At 41.9% G+C, this 26,063-nt stretch overlaps 3 protein-coding genes and 1 long non-coding RNA gene across 13 annotated transcripts in view; 2 read left to right on the top strand and 2 right to left on the bottom strand.

Annotated features, from left to right (window-relative positions):
• Window positions 1-907, top strand: part of slc9a2 (solute carrier family 9 member 2) — an 11,685-nt gene extending 10,778 nt beyond the window's left edge. The window contains exon 13 of the mRNA XM_019894423.1: window positions 271-907. The gene's annotated coding sequence lies outside the window, so the exon portion shown is untranslated. The remainder of the gene's footprint in view (window positions 1-270) is intronic.
• Window positions 475-7,803, bottom strand: mfsd9 (major facilitator superfamily domain containing 9). Of its 2 annotated transcripts, XM_019894506.1 has the most exons (7): window positions 7,534-7,802; window positions 6,203-6,290; window positions 5,779-5,822; window positions 4,731-4,860; window positions 2,514-2,723; window positions 1,281-2,066; window positions 475-1,231 (listed from the first exon to the last, which is right to left on the bottom strand). In XM_019894506.1, the coding sequence occupies exons 1-7, from the start codon at window positions 7,618-7,620 to the stop codon at window positions 1,224-1,226; spliced, it is 1,353 nt and encodes a 450-aa protein (XP_019750065.1). In that variant the 5' UTR covers window positions 7,621-7,802; the 3' UTR covers window positions 475-1,223. The 2 variants fall into 2 exon arrangements, with proteins under 2 accessions (XP_019750065.1, XP_019750064.1); XM_019894505.1 differs by having other exon boundaries at window positions 475-2,066; window positions 7,534-7,803.
• Window positions 7,804-7,964: 161 nt separating this feature from the next.
• Window positions 7,965-16,994, top strand: tmem182a (transmembrane protein 182a). 9 transcript variants are annotated; one of them, XM_019894498.1, is made up of 6 exons: window positions 7,965-8,490; window positions 8,850-8,946; window positions 9,375-9,526; window positions 9,829-10,137; window positions 10,240-10,904; window positions 10,939-11,389. In XM_019894498.1, the coding sequence occupies exons 1-6, from the start codon at window positions 8,226-8,228 to the stop codon at window positions 10,951-10,953; spliced, it is 1,503 nt and encodes a 500-aa protein (XP_019750057.1). In that variant the 5' UTR covers window positions 7,965-8,225; the 3' UTR covers window positions 10,954-11,389. The 9 variants fall into 9 exon arrangements, with proteins under 9 accessions (XP_019750057.1, XP_019750058.1, XP_019750061.1 ...); XM_019894499.1 differs by having other exon boundaries at window positions 9,829-10,148; window positions 10,257-10,904; XM_019894502.1 differs by lacking the exons at window positions 8,850-8,946; window positions 9,375-9,526; window positions 9,829-10,137; window positions 10,240-10,904; window positions 10,939-11,389 and adding exons at window positions 15,100-15,223; window positions 15,581-15,679; window positions 15,757-15,894; window positions 16,408-16,994.
• Window positions 16,995-17,273: 279 nt separating this feature from the next.
• Window positions 17,274-17,763, bottom strand: LOC109530633 (uncharacterized). Its single transcript, XR_002171035.1, has 2 exons — window positions 17,582-17,763; window positions 17,274-17,535 (listed from the first exon to the last, which is right to left on the bottom strand). It is a non-coding gene; the product is annotated as an uncharacterized LOC109530633 (long non-coding RNA).
• Window positions 17,764-26,063: the final 8,300 nt, after the last annotated feature.

Below are 26,063 nucleotides of genomic sequence, written 5' to 3'. Positions count from 1 at the left end.
GTTTGTTTTTTTTTGTTTTTTTTTTTGTTTTATATAAACAACAACTATGCAACTTAAACTGAGAGAACAATTAACATTGTGATCCACCTTGAAAAGTTTCGGAATTTAATCTGTCTCTCGTATTTTTGTAATGTATTTAACATTTTTTAAGGTGAGTATTGTGTGTGTTAATTTTTAATTACATATACCAGTAAATATTGTTTTTAATTCATTGTTTTGTGTGGATTTGACTTTGTTTTTTTTTTTTTTTTTTTTTTTTTTTATATAAACAACAACTATGCAACTTAAACTGAGAGAACAATTAACATTGTGATCCACCTTGAAAAGTTTCGGAATTTAATCTGTCTCTCGTATTTTTGTAATGTATTTAACATTTTTTAAGGTGAGTATTGTGTGTGTTAATTTTTAATTACATATACCAGTAAATATTGTTTTTAATTCATTGTTTTGTGTGGATTTGACTTTTTTTTTTCTCCATTTGAGCTGCTGCTGCTTGTGTATATCAGAGCGCTGAGGAGTATTTGAATGAATGATCTATTTTGGGTGAAAAAATGGATGACTGTGACAGCTTTGGATATAAAAAAAAAGTTTCCACATTTAATAGTAGTGCAAATCCAAACTATAATTGATAAAAGTGACATGTCAAGAAGTCTTGCAAAATACTCATTTGATGACATTACATTGCGGACATCCCATTCATTTTTTTTTTAATCTGGGTTTAGTGGGGTATTTGGGGCGCTGGCATATTGAACCTGTGCCAGCACTGCCACATGACCAGTGCAGTGATTTCAAAAGAGTCTTTTAAACCCAACCCACCCCTCCAAAATCCCATTTATTCATTGTGCCTCTTCTGCCTCAGTGGGACCCTTTTACCTCATAGGCTGTGTTGGCAATTTCTATTGAATAGAAAGAAAAAGCATTTCCATTCGTTTAAAAGACAATTTGAGAAATGACTGTTTTGAGTCATCAGTGTGGTAATGAACACATTAAACTTGTAAGTCAAGGCGTCACTAGAGAGTGTGAGATAAGGGAGGAGTGAAGGAGTGAACAATTCCGAACACAGATTCCGTGGTTGTTTTGTGTCATACAGCAGAGATTCCGCACAGAGTGGTTCTTATAATACAGCTGAAGAAGTACCAAAGTCAAGTCATAAAAATAGTTTTAAATATATAACCCCCCCTTTAATCAAATCTGTACACTCTGAGAAAAAAACGAATAGTAGTTCAGTGCTTTGGAGAAAAGTCCAGTCTCTTTTTTTTTTTTTTTTTACGCTATTTTAGTTGCCATTTTTTCCTGCCCTGTCTGGTTCCATTTGGGGATCCTAACGAGCAGCACGCCGACCGCCGCCAGAGCCAGCAGCACCCCCAGACTGGGGGGGCCGCAGGGACTGAACTCCTGCGTGACACCCGAGAGCAGAGGGGCCAGCACGCGTCCCATGGCTGTCACCGACTGTCCGGCGCCGATCAGAGTCCCGCTGGCCCGCACCGCTCCTCTCCGCAGCTCCAGGTCGGTGATGCTCGTGCGCCCGACCGTGGTGGAGATGGCGAAGAAGGTTGAGGTGAGCAGCACCTGCCACACGCCCTGCGCGGTGGCATACAGTGAGATGAGCAGGCACGTCAGGAGGGTGGAGTGCAGCAGGAGGGCGGCCATGTTGTTGCCGTACAACTGGGTGACGGGTCCCACCAGGAAGCCGGCCAGCGCCCCCAGAGTGCTGCTGTAGCTGATGAGGTAGCCCGTTATCTTGGGCTTGAGCGAGAAACGCTCCTCCATGGCCAGCGAGAAGTTGCTGTAGTAGAGCATGATGGCCACGGCCATCAACAGGCGCACCAGAAACAGGTCCCACATGTCGGACGAGGCCACCATGCGGATCCTGGAGCCCACCGAGGACAGCTGTCGCCAGGCGGGCTGCGGCGGGAACGCCCGCTTCCTCGGGACTTCCCGGTCTGGGTCGGCCCACGCCGGGGCGTGGCTCTCAGTGGAGCAACCATTGCTGACTGATTTGCTGGAGTTATTAGCGCCGTTACAGTGAAGGAGAATGTCGCCCCATGGAAGCAGCCATACCAAACCTGCAATGAGACACACGCCAATCAAGCACTCCATTTATCCAGAACTCAAAGTTCTTTGGCTTGTTGGTGGAGAAAGTGCTCATGTGAGATTAGGTCAGTACATGTCGCTCGAAAATCCCGGCAGGAATTTTGAAAGGCCTGCTGTCCAAAGGTGGCATTTGTGAGGGCTTCATGACGACTTGGACTTGCCTGCGCGAATTTCTTTTAACCTTTGTCGCATGGAAAAGGAAAGTCATCCAATGGTCTCATTGAAATGAGGACAGAAGGATGGCGTACATTTGAAATAAATAAATACTTTGGGCCCTTTACATTAAAATAAATTTGCCATATGAGGTTTGAAACGATCCAAAATTGAGGAAATCTTATTTTTGAAAGATATGAGCACCGGAAATAGGAAGCATGAACGATTTCTATGAATGCGCTCGAAATCTTCATACAGTCACGCACCCGCATTGATGAGAAAGATGGTGGCACAGGCGAAGGCGGAGGTGTAGAAGCCGCCCTCGTGCTCCGTCAAGTAGCCACCGACCACGGGACCCAGAATGAAGCCCACGCTGGAAGCGGCGTTGAAATGACCCATCACCAGGGGGCGCTCTGCCTCGGACACCAAGTCGGACAGCAGGGCTCTGCAGATGGACAGGGAGTGCTTGAACAGTCCTGAGACGGGAGACAGGCGACAGGCCACAGGCCGGCAACATTAACAAACACACATTTAAATTCATGTGTTGTTGTTTTTTTCTCCCCCCCCCCAGCTTTGTCTGAGTAATTGTGACCACAACTCCCTGCCTACTTTACAAGTACCGTAGTGCTGCTGACAAAGAAAACACTTTGAATTCAATTCATTATTCATAAAAAAAGTATTTCAATGCTGTGCGGTATCTAAAAAAAAAGAAAGAAATGTAAATGAATATTGCTAATAAAACTCGAGATGGACAATACATTTTTTGGTAACAATAATAATCGCGGCAAGTTAACAATGGCCAAATTTTTTTTTAGTTTTTTTTATTAAAGTTCTCTCCAACTACTATTACTACTCCACAAACTATCTGAGCTGCGCACAAGGTAAAAATCCAACCAGTATTGAAAATAAAATAAATGCATAAATGATTCTATATTATGCAACATGTGATTGGCTGTTCCGGGTTGTTATTTGACGCGATTCGCTCACGCACATACGTCATGACGTTGTTCACTGTAGAAAGGTCTACTCTGCAAAACGTGTTGCGAAGCTAAAGTAGTAAGCGAAAAAAGTGTGGAGCGAATGGAAACTGGACTACCTCAAGCGTCACATTCAGCACAAAAGTTATTTGAATGCAGTAAAAGTTGTACAACGATGCAAGATGGGAATGGGGAAAGGTACGTTATTGGCAGAGAGCGCCAAAGACCGAGAGAGGAGTAACGAGCTGTCAATCGTAAACAAATCCAACCCGGAGCAAGTCAAAAATCCTCATCGACAATGTTGTACAAGCCATCAAAATGAATGCATCAATGCTGTCGGTCCAACAAATTCACGACTCCATGGCAAAGTATGTGAGTATACCAGACAGTTGGCGAAGTAAAAACTATGCTTTTGAATTTGTGGATTCAATCAATGCAATACTGTAGTACCGAAAGAGACGATGTGCAGTGTTAAAGATGCACCTTGGCACACCCTTATTGTAAATAAGAGCACAGACATAACGGTGCACAAAATACTCGTCTTGTACATTAAATACAGAGAGAAAAATAGTTTCAATCATAAAACTGTGTTTGGTGGAATAGTCCAGCTGACAACATGCGCTGCTCAGGATATCGTGCAGGCAATAACTCAGTTTTACTCCAAGCTTGAAGTGGACATACAGAGAATGGTTATGCTAACCTCTGATGGTGCCTCAGTAAGGACGCTGTCACGTTGCAGTTCATGGCAGTCCAAGTTTTGCCATAATTTATCCAAAACATTGTTAAAACAGCTATGTTAATATGCTACACTTTTGGTTACATAACTTTTGAGTTTTTCACTGAAAGTGGACAAACACACTTAATAAAGAAGTCCTTTTATAGAAACTATTGCCATCATTTTATTGTTTTAATGAAAACATGTAACTTGAATGTATATGATGCACATGATACTGCCTGACCACAATTTGCATGTCGCATGTTGCTCACAGTGGTCCATGGGGCCGCTCAGGGTGTTTGTGTGTTTGCCCAGACAACAAAAACAATTAGAGGGAACATTGGCGACCAGTTTGATGCGCATTTCTGAAATCCCATTTGCTAAAATACTCTTTTACCGTATCGCGTCCTTAAAAATGAATGATGTGCATCGGTGTGAAGACACGGATTATGGCAATGACTGACATGGATTACGGCAATTATCGACAATGATTGAAGAATGTAGGATACATACAACTATCAACACTTTATTGCTACAGCAAGTGTTTACATTTGCCTCCTCCAACATTCCGAGGAACTCACAATGGCTACTCATGTAATCCCGACCAGTGAAATAAATATTTTCCATTTGCCTTGTGCTACTTCTACTTTCTCAGGAACTACGAAGGGAAACTGGCTTTGGAGAGTAGAAGGTTGGGGATTGGTTGTGAGCACTTTCTCGTCAAGTTATCCACACGGGTCAAATGTAAATGTGTAACTGACGGGTAACGTCTCAAGTGCTTTGCCACTTACCCACGGGGATCCGCGAGAGCACGAACAAAGAGATGCTGGTGGACATTCCCAGCAGGGCGTAGCCGAAAGCGCTCAGCAGCAAGCAAGTCAGCAGCGACTGGCGGCGGCCCACCACGTCGCTCCAGCTGCCCTGAAAACCGCCGATCGCACAGACGGAGCATGAAACACACAATCATGCTCACACACAAATAGACACACTATATGTAAATAATAGAGACTGCATACATATGCAGTAAATAAAATAAACATACATGGTGATCAAATAAATCTTTTTGTTTTTCAAAATTGCAACCTTTACGATTCGGAATGTTTGTCCGACTGAATTGCAATGTCGATTTGAATTCAGCCCTAAGTTGATGACACTTCCAGAGACCAATTGGGACCTTTTACGGCATCTCATAGAGAGGTGTTCCTAATGTAGTGTCTCGTGCACGAGGGGGAATTGAGACAGAAATAGTGGAGACTTTGTATTTCTTGTTAAGGCAACAGCACAGACAGTTGTCTTCAATTTCCATTCTATCTCAAACACACACACACACACACACACACACACACACACACACACACACACACACACACACACACACACAAATAATGCAATAAGAACACAGTGAGGTTGGCGTGTTCCACATGCAGGCTCTTGTAAGCTCAAGATTCCGCCGCAGGGAGCAACAAACGTCTCCTTATATGGCTAATTGGCCGCATGACCCGCCACAATTACACCCAAGTCAGGAGCTGAGCAGAGGCCTGAGAATCTCGCATCAGATGGAACACTTAACTCGGTGGCTTCAAACCCCCCCCCCCCCAGGTTTTTATGAGTATTTTTTTTTTTTTCCTCAAGCTGAGAAAATGTTTATGTTGTGCATGACAATGGTCCATGTACTGCTTGCCTGGAAGCGTGCTTATGAGTGCGAGCATCGTCATTTTTGACCACTGTATATTGTTACCAGAGACAACAGCACGTGCAACCATTTTGGACATAAACTGTCACCATGCCTCATAAGCAGACAAATCGAGAAAGGGGAAAACAATACAAGTTGATCCTCACCACGATTGTGCTTGAGAACAACTGTAAGACGCCATATGTGGACCCTGAAAACAAAAGAAAATTACATTCAGGGGAGTAAAATAAAATACACAAGAAAAAGAGAAATTAGGTCAAGAAGTAGTTGGACAGTGACACATTAAAGAGGAGAGAATCAAAATTCAGATGTTCAAGTGGACTTTTCTTGACAGTGTTTGCTTTCTAACACAAGTCTGAAAGTTTTGTACTAACACTGACAACTAATTAGAACTGTTCATAATCCCCCCATTGATGAAGTCACCACAAAAAAAAAGGGACAAGGACGTGCAGAATTTTTTTTTTTTTATTATATCCACTGTACATATGGACTGAACTGCATTAAAAAAAACAATCCAAGTGATACAATGTACTGTTCATGACTGTTGAGTGAGTAATGGCTACTTCTTACCAACAATACCAGCAACAGTAGGACTTGCTCCGAGCGCTTTGACGTGATGGCTCAACAGTGGGATGATCATGCTCACGCCAAACAAGTCCTATGAAAAAAATACAAAAAAAAAAAAAACCCAAATAAAACTTTGGATTTGTCATCAGAGTAAGTGTCAACTAAACAAGGTTTTAATATGCAGTGGTTCACTTCTAGGTAAATAAAATGTTTTCCTTTTTGGTCCCTGAACGTTTACAACAATAAATATATGAATTACAGACCACTTAGCAGTTTTACAATACTGTACTTCACCATTTAGAATTTGTTAAACTTAACAGAGAGAAAAATCTACAAAAATCAGCTCTTTTCTTTGGGTGGGAGGTTATGAGTGAATGTCATTATTGTTGTTTATGTTGCAATGTTTTCATGTGTTAAAAAAAAAAACGGACGATTTTTGCGGATTTTAAAAGAGCTAATATCTGCCAATGAAATCAGCTGTATGATTAATGGGTTGCGCCCTCATCTAAATGTGACCTGTGATTGGCTAGCAACTACTCCAAGCTGTATCTCCACCTGTAGCAATGTCATACATCTTTAAAGGTACCCCCCCCCACCCCCCCACACACACCTGACATTTAAGAATGTTAGAATGTGACCTTCTATTTCCATTAGGCGAAGACGTGGTTCTAAATATGGACAAATTGGAGGTTAACTAGCCACCCGAAACGTCAAAAAATCAGAAGCTAACGCTCTGGAAAAGGAAGCTCAGCCTTGTTTTCATTTGTCGTGCATTGCTGAGATTAGAGCAGATCCTTAGCTGTTGTCAAACTCTTGATTGAAGCCTCATGGCAAGTCATTAGGTCTTCTGACGGGACCGCTTCACTTTATTTTCCACCATTACTGACCCCAGTGGATTGACTTATTCTCGCCATCTTTAATTAGATGAATGCAGGGTTTGCAAGGTTGTCACCGTACAAAGTTAGTCCTCATCCTGACGGAAAAGAATGGGTATAATCACATTTTGCCATTATGTTGGTTTGTCCAAGACGAGAGGAGATTTGCCTCAAACTGCAACACATTTTAGTGACAGGGATGCTTTTGAACAGGAGACCCTCAGAGTGCACTCTTTGTGTTGCCAAGGCAACCTGTAATGTGCAACATCACCTGCATGGCCACTTTAGGTTGGCCAAACTCACCAAAGGCAAATACTGTACTATACGTATAAGCATCTACAACTCACATGAGCATTTCAATTAAAATATGTCCATTTATGCGTGAGCATTGTTTTCCACACTGAGATAAGAGTGTGTGTGCAAAGACCAAAAAACATTCAAGTGTGTCACTTTACTCACCATGAAGCCAACCACATATATACAGTGAAGAATCCTCGTCCGTCCTCGGAGTTTCTGATACAAAGTACTACATTTGTGGTTGTTCATCTTCCGTCTGTGACCACACGCCTGCCGGCAACGCGTAAGCGCACGTCCCACTTGGGAGCCAACTTGCAAGTCTAAGGTTCGGCGGTTGTCCCTCAAAGGGGGTAACCAACAAATTATCCGGTTTGCATCGTCTTGAAAATCAAATATAGCGCGAACAAAGGCAAGTAATAATAAGTGAAGTAGAGTAATTTTTCACCGACATGCCGGGAGAGTCATTGTTCGTGTTTTGTACAGAAAAAATCCGAGTAGACCGGCCTGACTACCCCGCGGTAACATGAATGGTTGGTGTCAACTATTGACGTCACGGCTAAAGGCGGAAGTGTTTCTCTTCGTAAACAAATAGTTTTAAAATCAATTTTTGTTTTAATGTTGGAAATCAAGGCATACGTGTCCCCGAGCTCTTCTGGTAAAAGATGCAAGTTTTAAAAACATGTATCGATATTTCGTTCACAAAGCCAATTAGACTTTTATCGAAAACACCTATCTTACAGTGCTGAAAACAAAAACTCAAAACATTCGTAATTATTTCATTCACAAAATGTATTTGTTACTTTCTTGTTTTCCCTCATCAGATTTGATGTGTTTAGACCAGTTTCATGTGACGTATGCATACATTAAATCTGGCTGCGCGCGCAACTCCAAGGCAGGAAACACGCTTTACAGAACAAAACATGCCGTCCTCATGCTGTGTCGTGGGTTGTCGGAACAGAAAGAACACACACAGAGAGCTCGTCTTTTATGCAATTCCTGCTGGTAAACACCCCTTCGAGAAAAACCGGCGGAAGTTGTGGCTAGAAGCTATACGACGTGAGAATTGGACTGACGCGGCAATTAAGAATGCTCGTCTTTGCAGTGCTCACTTCATCTCTGGTAAGTACTTGGGAATTAGATATAGCATGTCAAATTATATTCTATGTTGTGAAAGACGAGAATAATGTTCAATTGGTGAAAGTAACAAATGAGTGAAGCAGTTGATATGTAGTCTTTACAGTCACACGTGTTTACAATTTGTGTGTGAAGTAACTCTTCAATGCTTCATGCACGTTAAACACAAACACATGCAGCCATACTAACGCCAAATGATAAAAACATGCTTTACAACACACACAGGTTTGTGTTTGCGCGCGCGCGAGTGTGTGTGTGTGTGTGTGTGTGTGTGTGTGTGTGTGTTTAAAAATCACTGCATATTTATCATTAAAATCCTTAAATTTAATTTTTAAATTTTACAGGAAAAGCATCCCAGCAATATGGTACTCCAGATTTCGTTCCATCTGTATTTCCAGATAGAGCAACTGTTTCACGAAGTAGACACTCAAAACTTGCAAGGTAAAACTGTGAAACCCAGCAGAGTTATAGTTTGTCTTAAATATGAATTTATTACAAGAAAAATACAGTGTAGACTGATGTATGTACACCAAATTGAAAAACGTGTACAGATGTATGAGTTTATAAACTCTTGCAGATAGCAACGCATAAATAAGGCGACAGGATGCAGAAGTGAGCAGGGAGCCTGATCATGAAGAAATGGATATCATGACAGCTGCAGACAGTTTATTGAGCCTTCATTGACAAGTAAAATGAAAGTCTGGACGCAGGACGACCATCACTACTTGACCATATTGGGGAAATGTGGTTCGTCTTTGGGTGAAGTCGTCTCGGTGTATGTTGACGCTTCTCGGCCTAGCTTAGCTCAGTTTATCTTAGAATAGCTTGGCTCACTAGCCGTAACAAAGAGACGCTTTGTGATCACTCAGCAGTGAAAATCGTGTAAAATTGTGCGCAAGGCGGACAGCGGGGTACAACGAGGAACTTTGTTGGGCAAAAGACGACAAGGAGCCACAACGTTGCGAACGACCCGACGCCGTTTGCGAGACGCAGCAGCCGAGAGTTGTGCTTCGTACAGCAGGTTTGCTCCATTTCTTCCTCTCACGTGTGTACTAACTGTTGTACTTTCTATTGTTAGGATTACGATTTTAATCTGTTGTTTTTTTAAGGAAAGAAAGAAAGCAAGGCAGATTTATTTTTTAATATGAGGCTTAAAAAATACACCCACCACTTATATAATTCAATTAAAACTATTGCATGCGAAAGTTCTGTAAAAATTGAAATATTATTTTTCCAACATCATGCAGCCCTACATCAATATAATTAAAATCCACCACATCAAAGTCACAACATAGCATGTATTTGTCTTTGTGTGTCCTGTAGACGTTGGTGAACAGCACCCTGATCCGAGCCACCAGGAGACGCCGCCCTTTCCCATTGGAGGAGAAAAGGAGGAGCAGGAGTCCCCTCACGTGAAAGAAGAAGAAGAGGAGGAGAAACAAGGGCCTTCTTACATAAAGGAGGAAGAACAAGAAGAGGATGTCACGAAGTTCCCATGCCCTGGTATCGCTCTCAAAACTGAAGATGAAGGTCCCAGTGAGGCCAGAGGAGAGGCGGAGCCTCCCAGCACCAGGAAGGAGGACGTCATGAAGTTCCCTTGCCCTGGTATCGCTCTCAAAACTGAAGATGAAGGTCCCAGTGAGGCCAGAGGAGAGGCGGAGCCTCCCAGAACCAGGAAGGAGGACGTCACGAAGTTCCCTTGCCCTGGTATCGCTCTCAAAACTGAAGATGAAGATGAAGGTCCCACTGAGGCCAGAGGAGAGGCGGAGCCTCCCAGCACCAGGAAGTCAAGTCACCACATGACAACAGGAGCTGACGGACAATCACCACCAGACGGACTCTTGGCGCCACTGTCGGATAATGACGACGCAATGTCACACTCTCCCCACAATCAAGATGATGACAACGATGATGATGATGATGATGATGATGATGAAGAGTTTGAAGGTCATGTGACACGTCACACTGACAACAAACGCTGGGAATGTTCTGAGTGTGGGAAAACATATGCTTATGAGGGAAGTTTGAAACGACACATGCAAAAGCACACTGGAGAGAAACCTTGTGCGTGTGCAGTTTGCGGTAAAAGATTTTCAAAGGCGAGGATCTTGAAGCTACACACAAGAACACACACCGGAGAGAAACCTTTTGCATGCACAGTCTGCGGTCAACGATTTTCTCAGAAGGGAAGTTTAAGCAGTCACACCAGAATACACACCGGAGAGAAACCTTTTGCATGCTCCTTTTGCGGCAAAACTTTCTCTCACAAGCGAAGCTTAACAACACGCACAAGAACGCACATGGGAGAGAAACCGTTTGCCTGTTCGGTTTGTGCTAAAAGATTTCCTGAGAAGGGAAGATTAAAACGTCACACAAGAACATACACTAGAGGGAGATCTTTTGGCTGTTCGGATTGTTGTCAAAGGTTCTCTCAAAAGGAAGATTTAAAACAACACACAAGGACACATATTTGTTGAGAAACTTTATACGTGCACAGTTTGTGGAAACAGTTTCTTTAATAAGAAAAATTTGACAATACACACCAGAATACACGCCGGGGAGAGACCTTTTGCCTGATGGGATTCTGAGCAAACATTCACTCGAAACCATTTGGGCAGCCACGCAAGAACGCACTCATACACACTTGAGAAAATTTGGACCTGCTGAGTGTGATATCTTCTTCTATTCTCCGGACCTTCTCCCAAGCTTCCTGTAGACAAGTGCAGAGAATGAGCACTCATGGTGAAACGCTTCATACTAAACAAATGAAATACTGTTCAAATAAGAGAATGATTGACACAATACGCGGTAAGAAATTTGGACCCTTGGTGGCAAGATGGAAAGATGTGAATGTAATCCTGAATAAAATACAACTCTTCACGCATTGGGACTCACGCAATATATATTTATACTGTAATCTTACATTATGAACGTATCTGAAAAGTGAAAGTAAATGTCTTCCTAAATTTGGAACTTAGTCGAAAAGAATGTGCAAAAACCCTGCCAAATTGGAATGGTGAAAAAAGACGGCATCAGAATCAAGCTTTTGGTTCTGCTGTCAGAGCGAAAAGGACTTTTTTTTTTTTTTAAGTCTTCATCAATTATTTCCGTCCGTGAGCTTGAAAAGTTAATTTGATCTGGACTGTACTGTTTTATGAATATAGCACCACCTGCTGGACAAACTAAGCAACCAATAAAACAACTACAGCAATGTGCAAAAATGCTGTCATTTTCATACAGTGTGCAAAAGGTATTTTAAAAAGTATTAAATGTGTTAAATGATCAGCGTTTTATCTTTTAGTCATGCATAACTGCAACAGCAAGTGTTTGGGTGTGGTTAGGTCACATCAGTGTGTAAATTACCCAAGCTTCTCCATGGAGGTTCACTGCTAAATATTCCCCTTAGATGCTAGTGAGCCAGTAGGCCAATTGGTTCATGTTGTCACATGCCTTTCACCCTGAACAGGTATTGACATCTGACGTAATATGTTATATTATGCTATGATATACACTGGAATGCTCCAAAAAGTCAAAACAGTTGGAAGTTCATACCACATTTTCCTGGAAAAATCTGCCATGGAAGCTGTACATTACTTGGACAGCAAATCATCATCATGTGATGCGATGCTTTCGTAAATCTTGTGAGGACTCACTCACAATTGTTTGGGGCTTGGTACCAGTGAAGCAAAGATGAAAGGTGCGATGATGACCATCTCGAGCAGGAAATCAGGGATGGTGCTACACTGCGGCTAGGAGGCGCTATAGCCCAGTCAGAAATCTGTTCAAGCCCCAGTTAAGCCCGTCCAGCATTTTAGTTGATATTTTAAAATGTATGTACTTTTTTTTTTTTTTTAATCCTGGAGAATTCCCTCCAGGAAATTGACGCCCACCCGCTTCCCAAAAATAAAAAAAATAAAGTCCAGTAGCTTTGAATTAGTGCCAAGAGTTTAATTTGAGTCAAAAAGGATAGAGGGTGCAAAATGCTCATCAAGAAAAAAGATTCTGCAAATAGTGCAAAGCTCAGTCAAAGTTGACGGGAACAAGTTTTGCTCTGACCAGCCAAAAGAGGACAGAAAAATGCCATGGGAACACAAAAGCGCTGAAACTTGATTGGTCATCAACATAATACTACTTGAAGCAGTGGATCCTCGTGAAACGCTACGTTAAATGGCGGGATTAGATTGTTAGGTATTAGTATAACCTTGTGAAACAAATATTAGAATTTCTATTTTAAATGTAGCTCAGTGCTTCTTCTAGTCTTGAGGCCACTGACGGCCCACCAGCGACAACAATTTTATATATCACGTGCGCTTTGCTGTTGGGGAAGAATGTTGTGTCCTGACAGTCTCACCCTGACATTCCCGCGACATTCTGGGTGTCCAGTTGCTCCTGGTCCCATTCCATACACACTCCGGCAGCAGTTAAGAGTATTGGGGCAGCAGCCGCCTTCACTCAGACCTCAAAATAGCACAGAGGCTGTGTGACGGGTGGGCAGGGGGTGTCCAGAGAGGAGTCATATGCACAAAACAGTCAACGGTCATACATAGAACAGTTTGACACACTGGTGTGGATGTGCCCCAACGTCGTCTCAACATTGTCACTTGCGTCCACTTGCTGTAGTTAACCGAGCGTGCTTCCAGAACCACTCAAGCATTATTTTCCCGCCCGCGTGGCCATGAAGCTCAACGTGGCGTTGTTTTTTGCGGGTCTGTTTGGGGCCATGGCGGTGGTCTTCATCCTGCTCTCATTCGGAACCGATTACTGGCTGCTGGCCTCGGAGAGCTGCCCTCCACCTTCTGATGACGGCCACACCGCTGAGGAGGTAGGTGATAAAGGAACAGAAGTTGAATGACTACAAGGCAAATGATTTGTAAGTCAAATGTCAAATAAAACGTGGCGCTCAAACCTTTATCATGCATGCATGACCTCAGGGAACCTCACGAGAGCTCAGTTTAGGGAGCATCTACAGCAATGGTGGGTAAACTTGTACTCCAGAGACCCCTCATGTGTAGATGAGGCAAAACGAGTTGTTCAAATGTGATTAATTGGTCCAGAATAAGAATGACCATGTTGTTTGCTTAAAACAGCCACGCAATTTTGCCTAAAAGTCTGCTAGCTTAATGCTAACACACGATGGGGAACAGCATTGACAAGCTAAGGAGTAGCGCAGGTGTGGCAGTGTTGTGACACTTTAAAACGTAGTCACTGCCAACCATTGGAGAGCATTTAGCCATTTTCAAGACCAGGAAAAAAAAAAATATTCTGCCTTTTTTGGTCTTTTATAATCAGCAGTAGCAAAAAAAAATTCCCCCAGTGGACTCACAAACTATGCTGATCACATATCAATCTCACCAATTGGTGGTTGTGCATCAGTTAAGTTCTTTCCAAGTTTGAAATTTGCAGTGGAGTAGCATCAGACGCTCACCCCACCCATCACCGTTGAAAAAAATGAAATATAGACAGATACAGTCATAAACAGATACTTGTCAATGGGAGTGACGAAGCGACGATTATTTGAACACAAACGGTGGAGCAACATATACTGACAAGTAATATAACAATACTCATGGATCCATATTCTTTATCTTCTTCAAAGAATATTATTATTACTGGCTTACTGAGGGTGGCATGAGGATCGCCATGTGTATCAGTGTGCTGGTTTTATACTGCCCCTGGTGGCTAAGTCACACATACCAGAAGAAGCGATGGCCTTTAAATTGAATCACAAAATGCGGCAAAAACGGTTTACTTGTTATAGGATTGGAACAAATCATTGCCATTGTATCCAAAGGGGTGGGGGGGCGGTATTTGGTTGAAAGTCATCGGCGTCACTCAACAAGTTATGTCCAACTCTGGAGGCTCGACTGTGTATGCTTGGTAGTCACATTCCAAGTGGTTTCTCCCAGTCTGGAAGCTCCAATAAGGAGATGAAATGCATGGCAGAGAGGCCTCGCCATGGGACTTGTTCATGTAAGCACATTCACAGTTGAGTGTGTGTGTGTGTGTGTGTGTGTGTGTGTGTGTGTGCGTGTGTGTGTGTGTGTGTGTGTGTGTGTGTGTGTGTGTGTGTGTGTGTGTGTAGCTATGCAAAGCTTTCAGCACGATAAAAAAAAACAAATACCAGCGGTGGAATCATGTCGGATTAAATATCACCAATGAGAACACATCTCGCTTTAGAGCAACGGAAGCATCTTGCTTTTGGTTTTGACGATAGCTCTGTGATATATAAAGAGGGGGGATATAATGTAAATACACCCTTAGCCACAGCTGTTATTAGTTACTGGGTGCATCTTTCACTCAATGGGCAAATCATTAGGAACTCTTGCACTCTTGCCGTATCACAAACTTAGCCTTTACAAAATAATGCTCACGTTTGAGATCTTGAATTGAATATGTATTTTATAGTTCCTATAGTTGGCTGAGGTCAAAATATCAATAGAATTCAAGCACATTGTCTTATCTCTGACAGATTCATTCAAAAGTGAAAAACATTCAGACCTACTTCAGTACACCCCCTTACCGTAGCCCACAGGCCCCTGTGTGTGATGACACAGAACATCTCATAATTCCTAGATTCTTTTTTTCCCCCTCCAGCTTGGCGATATGTCGGTACAAAACTACACCGATGGAGCCATTTCGTACCACGAGGGCTTCTTCTGGAGGTGTTCTTTTGTAGGCAACGTGCAAGAAGATGACCTGCAATGGACACTTTGGTTCAGTAAGTCAGATTTTGGGGACTCATTGATTGGCAGTACGGTCAATGTAGGCATTGTTATTGTTGTTTAACATTGTGCCTATGGAAAAAAAAATCTACATGTATTCTTTTACTGATTCATAGTATCAATCAAACAATACAATAACGGGCATGATGATAAATCGCAGTATTCTAATCTCCACCTGAGAATACCACTACCTGTGATTGCTTCTTTGTATGCCTGTGCGCTCCGATTGGCTGGTGATCATTCAAGGGTGTACCCAGCCCTTAGCCACAACCCTAACGAGAATAAATGCTATAGAAAACTGATGGCGAGAATATATTCATTCATTTCATTTCTATTTGGCTTTTCCTCCGCAGCAAATCAGCCTCACCTCAAAGTGTGTATGCACGCCTACCTCTTCCCATTCCCGGTATCCCAACACACACACAACGCCACGGCCTATGAATCTGCCATCAGTAAGTGTCTGTATACTGTATTTGATTTTATGATCATTCCGTGGATCCATTTGCAATAAGTGTGTTTTTCTTCTCAGTATACAGAGGCTTCTGGAGCATCTTCATGCTGATTGGCGTGGCGGCCGCGCTGCTTGCCGGCTTCTTCATCATTTGCGCAGCTCCCTTCGCCAGCCATTGCTTGTACAAAACGGGAGGTGGCTTCTTTCTGGCATCGGGTGAGACTTTCAACTGAATATTATTGATCCCTATACAGTGCTGCGGAAACGTGTCTCCTCATTTCAGATTTCTTTGCATATGTATCGCACTTTAATGTTTTAAAAAAATCATTACAATTTAAAAATCTCACAAAGGCAACCAAAGTAAGTTTAATATGCAGATGAGTGAATTTAATAAGGGGGGGATTAAAACCCAATCTGGCCCAATCACAACAAGTCATCCAGGTCCTGAAGTAGCAAAGCAGCTCCAGACCATCACCTTGTCACCACTTGTTTGAATCTTTGCATGATGTTCTTTTTATCAGATGCTGTTTTTTTCACACCAAATATAATGGGTTCCACACCTTCCAAAAAGTGGCTTTTGTCCACATAGGTCCTGACAGGTTTAAAGTTGTCTTTAATTTAGAAACAGAATTTACTTGGGCTGCGTTTACTTGGGCTGCGTTTGTGAGATACTGATATGACATGGGCAAGTACTTTACTGTATAGTGACACAATCCTGATCATTATTAGGTTTCTTCCTGCTGTGTGTGGTGGTGATGTACGTGCTGTGGATCGAGGTGTTAGACGTGGTGGACATCTACGTGAATTACCGGCGTTCCACCATGTGTTCAGATTTTCAGCTGACCCTCAACTATGGCCTCTCTTTCATCTTCGCTCCCATCGGCATCTTTTTCTCTCTGCTGGCTGGCCTCCTCTTCCTCCTGATTGGCCGAACCATCAAGAACCACTAACTCTGGAGAATCAAAAGGGAAACGTTTGGAAATCAGAATACATTCAAGAGTTAATGAGTTAGAATACTGTGCAAAAGACTTAGACTACTATGCTATATTGACAATATATAACTAGAAAGACACTCATTAGAGTGATATACTTCCCTGTTAATAGAGCAGTCATAGCTATGTGACCCACTGCACCGCCACAATCGGTAGTGACCCGGCTCTTTAAAAAAAGAAGCATTAATTTTTCCAATATGCAACACATCTTCTTCAGAGATGATTTTAGATGATTATTAATAAATGTATACAGACCAAAAATAATAATTGAGATTTCTTTACCTTTTTATTCTAAAATAAAGTACTTCTTTCCAAAAGGAAAAAGTTGTACATTTTTGATTGACACTGTCAAAGAGAAATCATTAACAGGTCACAATGGTGGTTGTTATGATTGCTGGGGATGGACCTTTCCTTCTCAGACAGATCCTTGATTATTAAAATGTAATCGGTCATTCCTCAGCTCATACGATGCGTGAAATACTGTAGTCCTTTTTAATTCAAATGGACAGCTGTCTGCATGCTCAGAACACAGAAAAAGACAGCATTTTGTACATACGCATGATGGTTGCAGTTTTATTCTCAATTTAGACATTTAGATTTTTCTACTCCCAATGTTTTTTTTTTTTTTTCTTGTCTGTGAAAGATGGTTGAAATCTCTGTTTGAGTATTTAACGTTGCCGACCCCTGATCTCTGTATTTTGTGTGTGTGTTTTTTTTTAATGTGATGGCAATACATATGTCACAGTGGATCCAAAAAAAGTTTAGTTGTTTATACATGTTTATTAATGATTTACAAAGCTGTTGAAACATCATCATTGCCCTCTTAAAGAAAGAAGTTTATGAAACCTCCTTAATATTAGTTTTCCTGTAAACTGGTAGACCAAGGGAGAGTATAGTCAGTACATAATTACACAAGTATTTCAATATGTACACAAAAATAAACAACAAAAAACAACAACAACAACAAATCAAACAATACAGTACTGTATCCACTTGATGTGTATAGTATTACGTTTGTTGTGTAGCAGGATGATTTTCATAACTTTTGTGTAAATAAAAAAATAAATGTGTATTTGAATAAGTGTCTGACGCGTCCTGTACAGCACGGGTCCCCAAACGACCGGTCCGCGGGGCATTTGGTACCGGGCCGCACAATAACAATTTACTTTCATTCCCTCGTATTTATTTTGGAATACGAAAAATATTTTATTTTGAAAAATTACCCGATTCTCCGTTATATCCGTCTGTGTCACTCTTGACGCACGTCAAACCACGCTTCTCCGTCACGTGACTGATTACGCTAACAACAAAACGCCGGAGCTTGCTAGATAAGTAAAATAAACTGCTGGAGATCGCAAATGACGGCGGCCTTAAAAGTACGTTCGAGACAACAACTCTGCCGGTGTTGTGGATTCAAGTTAAGGCTGAATACAGTACTCTGAGATCGCCACAATAGCACTGTTGCTATTTCCGACATGCTACCTGTGTGAGGCTGGGGTTTTGTGCAGCAACGGCGACTAAAACAAATTTACGAAGTAGACTCGACATAAAACACACTCTTCAGGTGTCATTGTCTCCTATTACCCCGAGATGGGACCACCCGGTTGCAGAAAATCAAGCACGGGGCTCGCACTGATTCATCATTGGGGTGAGTTGACATTTTCATGCACTTTGAATTTGCGTTGTGTCATATTTTGAAGGCATTAAACATTACCATAGCGAAAATATTGTCTGACATAAACCGGTCCGTGGGGCAAAAAAGGTTGGGGACCCCTGCTGTACAGTATTTGGGTCTCTCAAAACATTTTGTTGTTGGAGAAAAGAAAACAGCTGGCTGGCGAAAACTCCAGGGTGTACCCTGGCACTCAACCAAAGTCAGTTGCGATAGGTTTTGGCCCATCGGCCACCTTAACGAGGGCAAGTGGTGTAGAAAGTGTCTGTACGGATGGAACAATGACGGGGGAAAAGTCTCCAAATGGCCACAAGGAGGCAGTGTAGTTCCATCTGAGCCTCGGCCACAGCCCCCAGAAGAGAGAGGCGGACGCCCTATTTTGCTTCTGCAGCCTCCATGTGGAGTGCATGTGGTGTTATGCATCTCATCACAAGTTGAGAGGCAGCATGAGAGGAAGATGAAAGAATTCACACCTCCCGGCTGACAGACGGATGCTAATTTCACTCATGAATGGAGCATTTGATCGGGAATGAATGGTCGCCGCCGTTGAATCTCATGTGTCTCAATCAACTGTTTGCCTCTTTTCCATGTTAATAATACGCTTTTTGTCTATATAACGTGTTGTTTGTTGCTGGTAAAAATGGGGATCGGCACGTCCAAAATCCACGGAGGATGTATAGTCCACTGGTGTTCACGTTCTCCAAGGGACTGCACACAGAAAAACGGAAGGATGTGAGGTGGCGATATTGATGTTCTTCATCTTTTTTTTTTTTTTAAATTGAGCATACTCAAACCAATCTAGAAGCTCTGGACATACCAACAAATAGATACAGAGGTACCTTGAGATACGAGTGACACGACTTTAATCTGTTTATTGCCAATCCCAGTGATTGCTGTCAAACTAAACATTAAAGAAAGTGAATTACATGTTGTAGTCAAAGCAACTACACAATTTTGCCTGATACTACCTTCATGCTAACAAACAACGAAAACATCATGGTGGGCTGCATTTGAGTACCATTTTTAAATTTTTATTTATTTTTTTTTGTGATGGGAAGCAGTGACTGCAAAAAGTGTGACAATAACCATGCAACAGGCTGTTGATTCCACCAAACATTTTTAGCAGCTTTAGCAGACGCGTGTCAACAAAAAAGCTGGCTAGCGATAGTGGTGAAATACATCATCAGTTGAGCAAAACAACACCAACAGTTTGTTGTTATCCAGGGGATACAAAACCACAAATCATAACTTTGTGTGACCTATTCCTGTTAACTAATAAATGATGCTTGAAGAACTTTTGGAATATCAAACTCGTGGTCATTGTACTGCATATATCACAGCTGTGGTTATCTTCGACAGTCGTGATGCGTACTCCAGCTTTCTCCTACGTTCAAAAAAATATGCATGTTAAGTTCATGGAAGCCTCTAAATTGTCCATAGGTGCGAATGTGAGTGTGAATTTTTGTTTGTCTTTATATTTTTGCCTCGTGACCATCCAGGGTGTACTTTCGGCTCCAGATCAGTCGGGACCCAATCGTATGTGGAAAAAAAAAATGGAAGTATACATGGTAAAAAGGATAACAGCTTAACTTTTGACTGTATGTGGTTCAATAAAAAAGAAGAAAAAAAAACCGCAGGGGGCCACAAATGACTCACGACCGGAGTTTGAACCCCTGATGTGATCCAAAATTGCAGCGTATACTTGTAGAGGACAAGCGCAGTTCAAAACAAGATCGTACCGCCAAGGTTGCTAGATGCTAATATGATGTAAGATGTAATCACATGATTAGTTCGGCGTCTACCTGCAGAAAAAAAAAGTCTCTTGAGGATGATGTTTCTTATCTGCTTCACTTCCTGGTTTGAATGAAATCGTAATAAGATTAAAAACGAAAAAAGCCTCTCTGCACTATATCCCCAGCTTTTAATGCTGGTGTGCGGCACGTGGCCTTCCAATGCGCCATGTCATCAGAGTGGGAGTTCCAGCTGAATTGAACACTGTTCTGCATGATTGCCCGTGATAATTGTGTGTTGATAGGGAGCGCCGGAGATGGAGTGTAATTTCCACCGAGAGATTCCTAAACAAATACCTGATGCGAGGCGAGGCGGCGGTGGCAGCGGAGGGATGGGGAAGGAGGTGAGGAGGAGAATAGAGGATGAGGTGAGACACTTGATGATGAAAGGGCGGAATGGGAGCACGGCGAGGAAGCAGATAGGATTGAATCAAGTGGGATGGAACTCGACTGAAACATGCACGAGAACCGAAAGATTTGCCACAAATGTCTGTCGGAAACATGGAAATAAAAAAAAGGAAATACAGTCATATCTCAATTTACAAATGACCCGACTTAAAAGATTTTTTTGGAAAATCTTGGCTGAATTTTTTTGGCACGCCAAAAATTTGGGGTTATGTGCGCTCGGTAGTGGCAATGAAGTTTGGCAGCTTGGAAACGATTCTTCAATAAGGAGGCCAGATGCTTGCTTTCTTGCCACTCCCAGTTGAAGTTTACTGAAAAACTAAACATAAAACAAAGAGAATTAAATGTTGTGTACTACAAACAAACCACTTAGCCTCACGAAAGTCTGCTAGCTTAATGCTAACACACACTGCCAAATGCCAAAGGCAGAATAACAAAACTTGATGGATGTTGCGGTTGGTATAACCCTTTGATGTGAAATGTCATCAAGGGGAATCGTAATGAGGAGTGCCACTGATGTAAATTCAGGCCAACTAAATTTTTTTTCAAAAATGGTGGTCAGGGGAGAAAACCCTTGACCAATTCTGGTTTAATCATTCAAAGTAAAACAAAACACTAACTATGGCCAGCAGATGACAGCATTCGGTCTCTTTGGGATGAGATCATCATCGATCAAAACAATGCTTGACTCTTTTGAATATGGCAGACCTCGGGAAATTCCACTTCAAGCAGCTTGTGGTTGATCAAAGTGTTTGTCATGGTAAAAGTTTTTGTCATGTGCCAAAAAAGAAATAAAAGACGCCAAAGTTTTCTCTAAATGTAGAAGAAATAACTAAAATATACTTTTTTTCACAAACAGCTTTCGTGTGTGTGTGTGTGTGTGTGTGTGTGGGTGTGTGTGTGTGTGTGTGTGTGTGTGGGTGTGTGTGTGTGTGTGTGTGTGTGTGGGTGTGTGTGTGTGTGTGTGTGTGTGTGGGTGTGTGTGTGTGTGTGTGTGTGTGTGGGTGTGTGTGTGTGTGTGTGTGTGTGTGGGTGTGTGTGTGTGTGTGTGTGTGTGTGGGTGTGTGTGTGTGTGTGTGTGTGTGTGGGTGTGTGTGTGTGTGTGTGTGTGTGTGGGTGTGTGTGTGTGTGTGTGTGTGTGTGGGTGTGTGTGTGTGTGTGTGTGTGTGTGGGTGTGTGTGTGTGTGTGTGTGTGTGTGGGTGTGTGTGTGTGTGTGTGTGTGTGTGGGTGTGTGTGTGTGTGTGTGTGTGTGTGGGTGTGTGTGTGTGTGTGTGTGTGTGTGGGTGTGTGTGTGTGTGTGTGTGTGTGTGGGTGTGTGTGTGTGTGTGTGTGTGTGTGGGTGTGTGTGTGTGTGTGTGTGTGTGTGGGTGTGTGTGTGTGTGTGTGTGTGTGTGGGTGTGTGTGTGTGTGTGTGTGTGTGTGGGTGTGTGTGTGTGTGTGTGTGTGTGTGGGTGTGTGTGTGTGTGTGTGTGTGTGTGGGTGTGTGTGTGTGTGTGTGTGTGTGTGGGTGTGTGTGTGTGTGTGTGTGTGTGTGGGTGTGTGTGTGTGTGTGTGTGTGTGTGGGTGTGTGTGTGTGTGTGTGTGTGTGTGGGTGTGTGTGTGTGTGTGTGTGTGTGTGGGTGTGTGTGTGTGTGTGTGTGTGTGTGGGTGTGTGTGTGTGTGTGTGTGTGTGTGGGTGTGTGTGTGTGTGTGTGTGTGTGTGGGAGGGGGCATTGTTTGGTCAAAAATAGATGATTTGGGCGAAACCAAACCATGTTTGACTGCTGATTACAATAAATAAATATTAAAATTCCAGTCAAAAAACATTTCTTGTGATGAAAGAAGAGAGTCTAATCTTTCATTTGATACTTTCTCTGTTTACATAAAACACAATATTCTGTGATTGGCTGGCACTTGAAAGTTCTCTTTTTTTTTTTTTTAAACCCTGACAGGGACAGCCGTTACTACAGTGGACAGCTTATCATGTTATCGGGTTACAGGGTGCATGAAAGGGTTAAATGGCTGACTTTGAAAGAGTCAAGCAACAGATATTTGAACACAAAAGATGCAGCAACACATGAACAGAGACAATACGCAGTCGTAATACTCACCGGCATAAATGTCGTTTTTACTTTTTGTGAAAAAGGACTACTATTGCAGTAACTTACTGAGCTTCAAAGGGACCGTCTTCGTCGCCTATTTATTTTGTAAGTAAAATACTGTCTCCCTATGGCTAAGGTGCGCACAACAGAAGGAGCAGCACAATGTCAACGGGCGTCTTCAGGCAGCACCCTGAACTGGTTGCCAGCCAATCACAGGGCACACATAGACGAAAAATAAACACCTGGTGACAATTTGGAGTGATCAATCAACCTCCCGTGCATATTTTGTGGAACGTGGGAGGAAACCAGAGTAGCTGGAGAAAACTCACGCAGGCACGGGGAGAGCATGCAAACGCCACACAGGAAGGCCGGGGGGCCTGGTATTGAGCTGGAACTGTGAACCAATTATTAAGTAATTTCATATCTACGTTCGCTGATATGACACAACTCTTCCTATCGACTAGGCGGCTGATTCAGTCGTGGAGGTGAGAGGATGGAGGAAATTCATGAAAAAAAAAACTTGACTTTCTGATGACAAATGGAAAAATTTGCATGGCGGTATTACTTTTATTTCTGACAGCTTACAAGGTGAGTAAATAAATAGATAGACGCGTCCACGATGGGGGCGCAAGGCAGACGAGTTTGGCCGTTTGAGTTCATGAGGATGCACTCATTGCCCGCGAGTGTGTGTTAGCAGTTATCATAGCTCATCTCCCAAATGCGTCCTAATCCCACACGACACGCAGGTCAGGCTCCATTTAAATACCATCATACGGCCAATGTATTTGCATTGCATGAACAGTATGGCAAGTCGCATTACACACCGCCGTCCTCTTTGGAGATAGTTTTACATAATTCCCCATTGGTGACTGAAATCATGAATAGACAATGGGCTGTATAATTGTGGGGATTTACAATTCAGAGGACTCCATCATCGTGTCATCACCATGCATAATTCAGAGCCGGGAATGCGGGGTGGGCTCCCGCGTCGCCCGCTCCCCCCCTCCCCACCAAAAAATGAAACCCGGGTCACCAAACAAACAATTGGAAAATCAGCGCTTTCATTTGTGCAAAACCACCGACAGTGTAACGTTGCATTTTAATTGGACCACAAAGCATCGCTTGTCCGCTGAAAAGTAGATGCGTCGTGTCCCGCTCCCATTTTGCTTTCAGCGTATGACTAGCTCATCCTTTAACTTTGAAAATTGAAAATCTCACGTAGATTGAACTGTAAAGCAATTCCGAATGAATATGACGGCAACTGATAACGCAAGAGAAGTCCTCCCTGTCAGTGGGACCGGTTCACTCTCTCTGTGTGGAAAGGGGCCAATTTATCGATGGGAGCCCTCAGAAAACTTTGTAAACATGTCAAAATGAGCGAAATTGTTTGGAGCAGAGGGAGGCAAAATATGAAAACAAGAGGAGGAAAAAAACGGGAGGAACGAAGGGATTAAGAACAGTTATGAAATGAAGCTTGAGATGTATGACATCATCATTTAGAGCAGTGTTTAGTTGATAACTTGCTCTTGAGTGAATGTTAATCAGTAAGAAAAACTAAAACAAAACAGCTTTAGATGTCTGTAGCTGTTTATACATTTATATAAATTATATTACTTTTCGGGATGTTCTGCTCGAAAAAGATTATTGTAATCTATTTTATATCCCCCCCATTTATCCTTTTTAAATGTTGGCGCATTCTTTTATTTGTGAAAAAAAAAAGGTAAGATTCTTGACCAAAATTTGGCAAGTTTGCCTCTGTATCTCTTGGGAAATTCTATTTTCTTGCTTTTTCAGAATATTGTGATTTAAAAAAAAATAGACCAGATGAACAAAGTGAATGTTTTACAGCTTTTAAAAAAGTGTGATTTAAAAAAAATATATACATTTTTTTGGAATTTAGTTTTTGATGTTTTTTTTTGTCCTGGATTAAGACCAAAAAGTGAACGAAACAAAATGACTGAAAATGGTTTTCATATAAAAAAAAAGGACACTTTTCTAATTGGGAGATACAGGCTTTGAACAGTACAGTGACCATATGTTTTGCGCGTTTTTTTTTTTTTTGCAAGTTCACAGCAACTCCTTGATGTGTTAAAACTTCCATTTGAGCCACTGAGAGCTCCACCTGCAACCAACCCCCCCCACCCCGCCCCTCCACTTGCACCCTCATATCCTCTGGCCCCCCGTCTCACTTTGTGCATACAAATGACATTCCAAAGTGTGCATGGATGGCTCTCGTTCATAGTCAAGGTCTCTTGTTTCAAAGGCATGCTAATGTCTTTCTCTTTTAGTGTAGGAGTTGATTTGGACTCTTCAACCGGGTTTTCCCGCTTGCATATTCATTCCCGTTTTACTATTTATCCGCAAACGTTCGGCAACACCCCGCTAAAAAGTCGTCTCGGTAAAAAAATAGAGGGCTCGTTTTATTGCAAAAAGAGTTGACATTTGGAGGAAAAAAGTTAGAGCGTTCGTCAGTTTATCCAAAATTTGAGGAGGATCAGGCAGCATTAACGCCCCCGTGCTGTTGATTTGGACTGCAAGCTTTACCTCGGGCAATTTATTAATGCACAAGTACAAACAGCTGATGGAGTCCGTCATAAATATTCAAATGTGCCTCTTGCATATCATTTTTATCTGGCCTGAAACTATACCGTCAAAACAGTCATTATCCTAAACAAGGTGTTATCGTCATATCTGATTGTTTTTAATGTTTACTCGTGCTGCCAAATAATGTGTGCGACTCAAATTACTTTACTGTTACTGCCAATGGGTTTAATTTTTTTTTTTTAATTATTCACTATTTACTGATGTACAAAAAGATTCTTTGATGAATATACGGTATTTACCGAATATCATATCGGTCATGCTATATTTTTCGATAAATGTCATATTTATTTATTTATTTGTGGATGCTTGATAATCCCTCGGATTGTATTGATATATTTTATATTTCTTACTAATTAATTATTCTTTTCATGGTCATGACATATTGTTGGATGATTAAAGTCTTTTTAAAAAGAATGATATTCAATCTAAACATTCTAATTAAATTCGTGACACAGTATGTCTCTACGTACTATTTCCTGAAATAAATATAGCAGAACTTTGCTGTGCTCGTTTTATTTGATCTTCAACAAAACACATTGCATAACGACATATTTTAAGAGTTGTTTTCTTCATGCGGTACAAATGGATCACAGTTTAGGACAATCATATTGCTGGTAATTAAAATGTGACAGATTTGTGTGGGTTAATATGTAGTTCTCTTTAATCAAATCATCTCTCTGGAATTTAAAATGAACCCTTTCAGGGACAGCGGGTACTAGATTGGACAGCTATTCACATGTTGTTTTCTCTTATATTAATTCATCTTAATGTCACGGTTGTGCATCAACCACAACAATGGACCCTCATGTGTGTTACCATCCACTGCCATTATTATTTTTT

Source organism: Hippocampus comes, unplaced genomic scaffold (assembly GCF_001891065.2).
Source record: "Hippocampus comes isolate QL1 unplaced genomic scaffold, H_comes_QL1_v1.1 scaffold96, whole genome shotgun sequence".
Lineage (NCBI taxonomy): Eukaryota > Metazoa > Chordata > Actinopteri > Syngnathiformes > Syngnathidae > Hippocampus > Hippocampus comes.
This window is presented reverse-complemented; position numbering and strand designations above follow the sequence as displayed.

Coding starts and splice junctions, on each gene's coding strand:
- tmem182a (XM_019894494.1), top strand. CDS start 8,226: ATGCATACATTAAATCTGGCTGCGCGCGCAACTCCAAGGCAGGAAACA. Junction 8,947..9,374: donor AGACACTCAAAACTTGCAAG/GTAAAACTGTGA, acceptor GTGATCACTCAG/CAGTGAAAATCGTGTAAAAT. Junction 9,527..9,828: donor AGTTGTGCTTCGTACAGCAG/GTTTGCTCCATT, acceptor TGTGTCCTGTAG/ACGTTGGTGAACAGCACCCT.
- mfsd9 (XM_019894505.1), bottom strand. CDS start 7,620: ATGAACAACCACAAATGTAGTACTTTGTATCAGAAACTCCGAGGACGG. Junction 5,823..6,202: donor TACTGTTGCTGGTATTGTTG/GTAAGAAGTAGC, acceptor TTTTGTTTTCAG/GGTCCACATATGGCGTCTTA. Junction 2,067..2,513: donor CATCTTTCTCATCAATGCGG/GTGCGTGACTGT, acceptor GTCTCATTGCAG/GTTTGGTATGGCTGCTTCCA.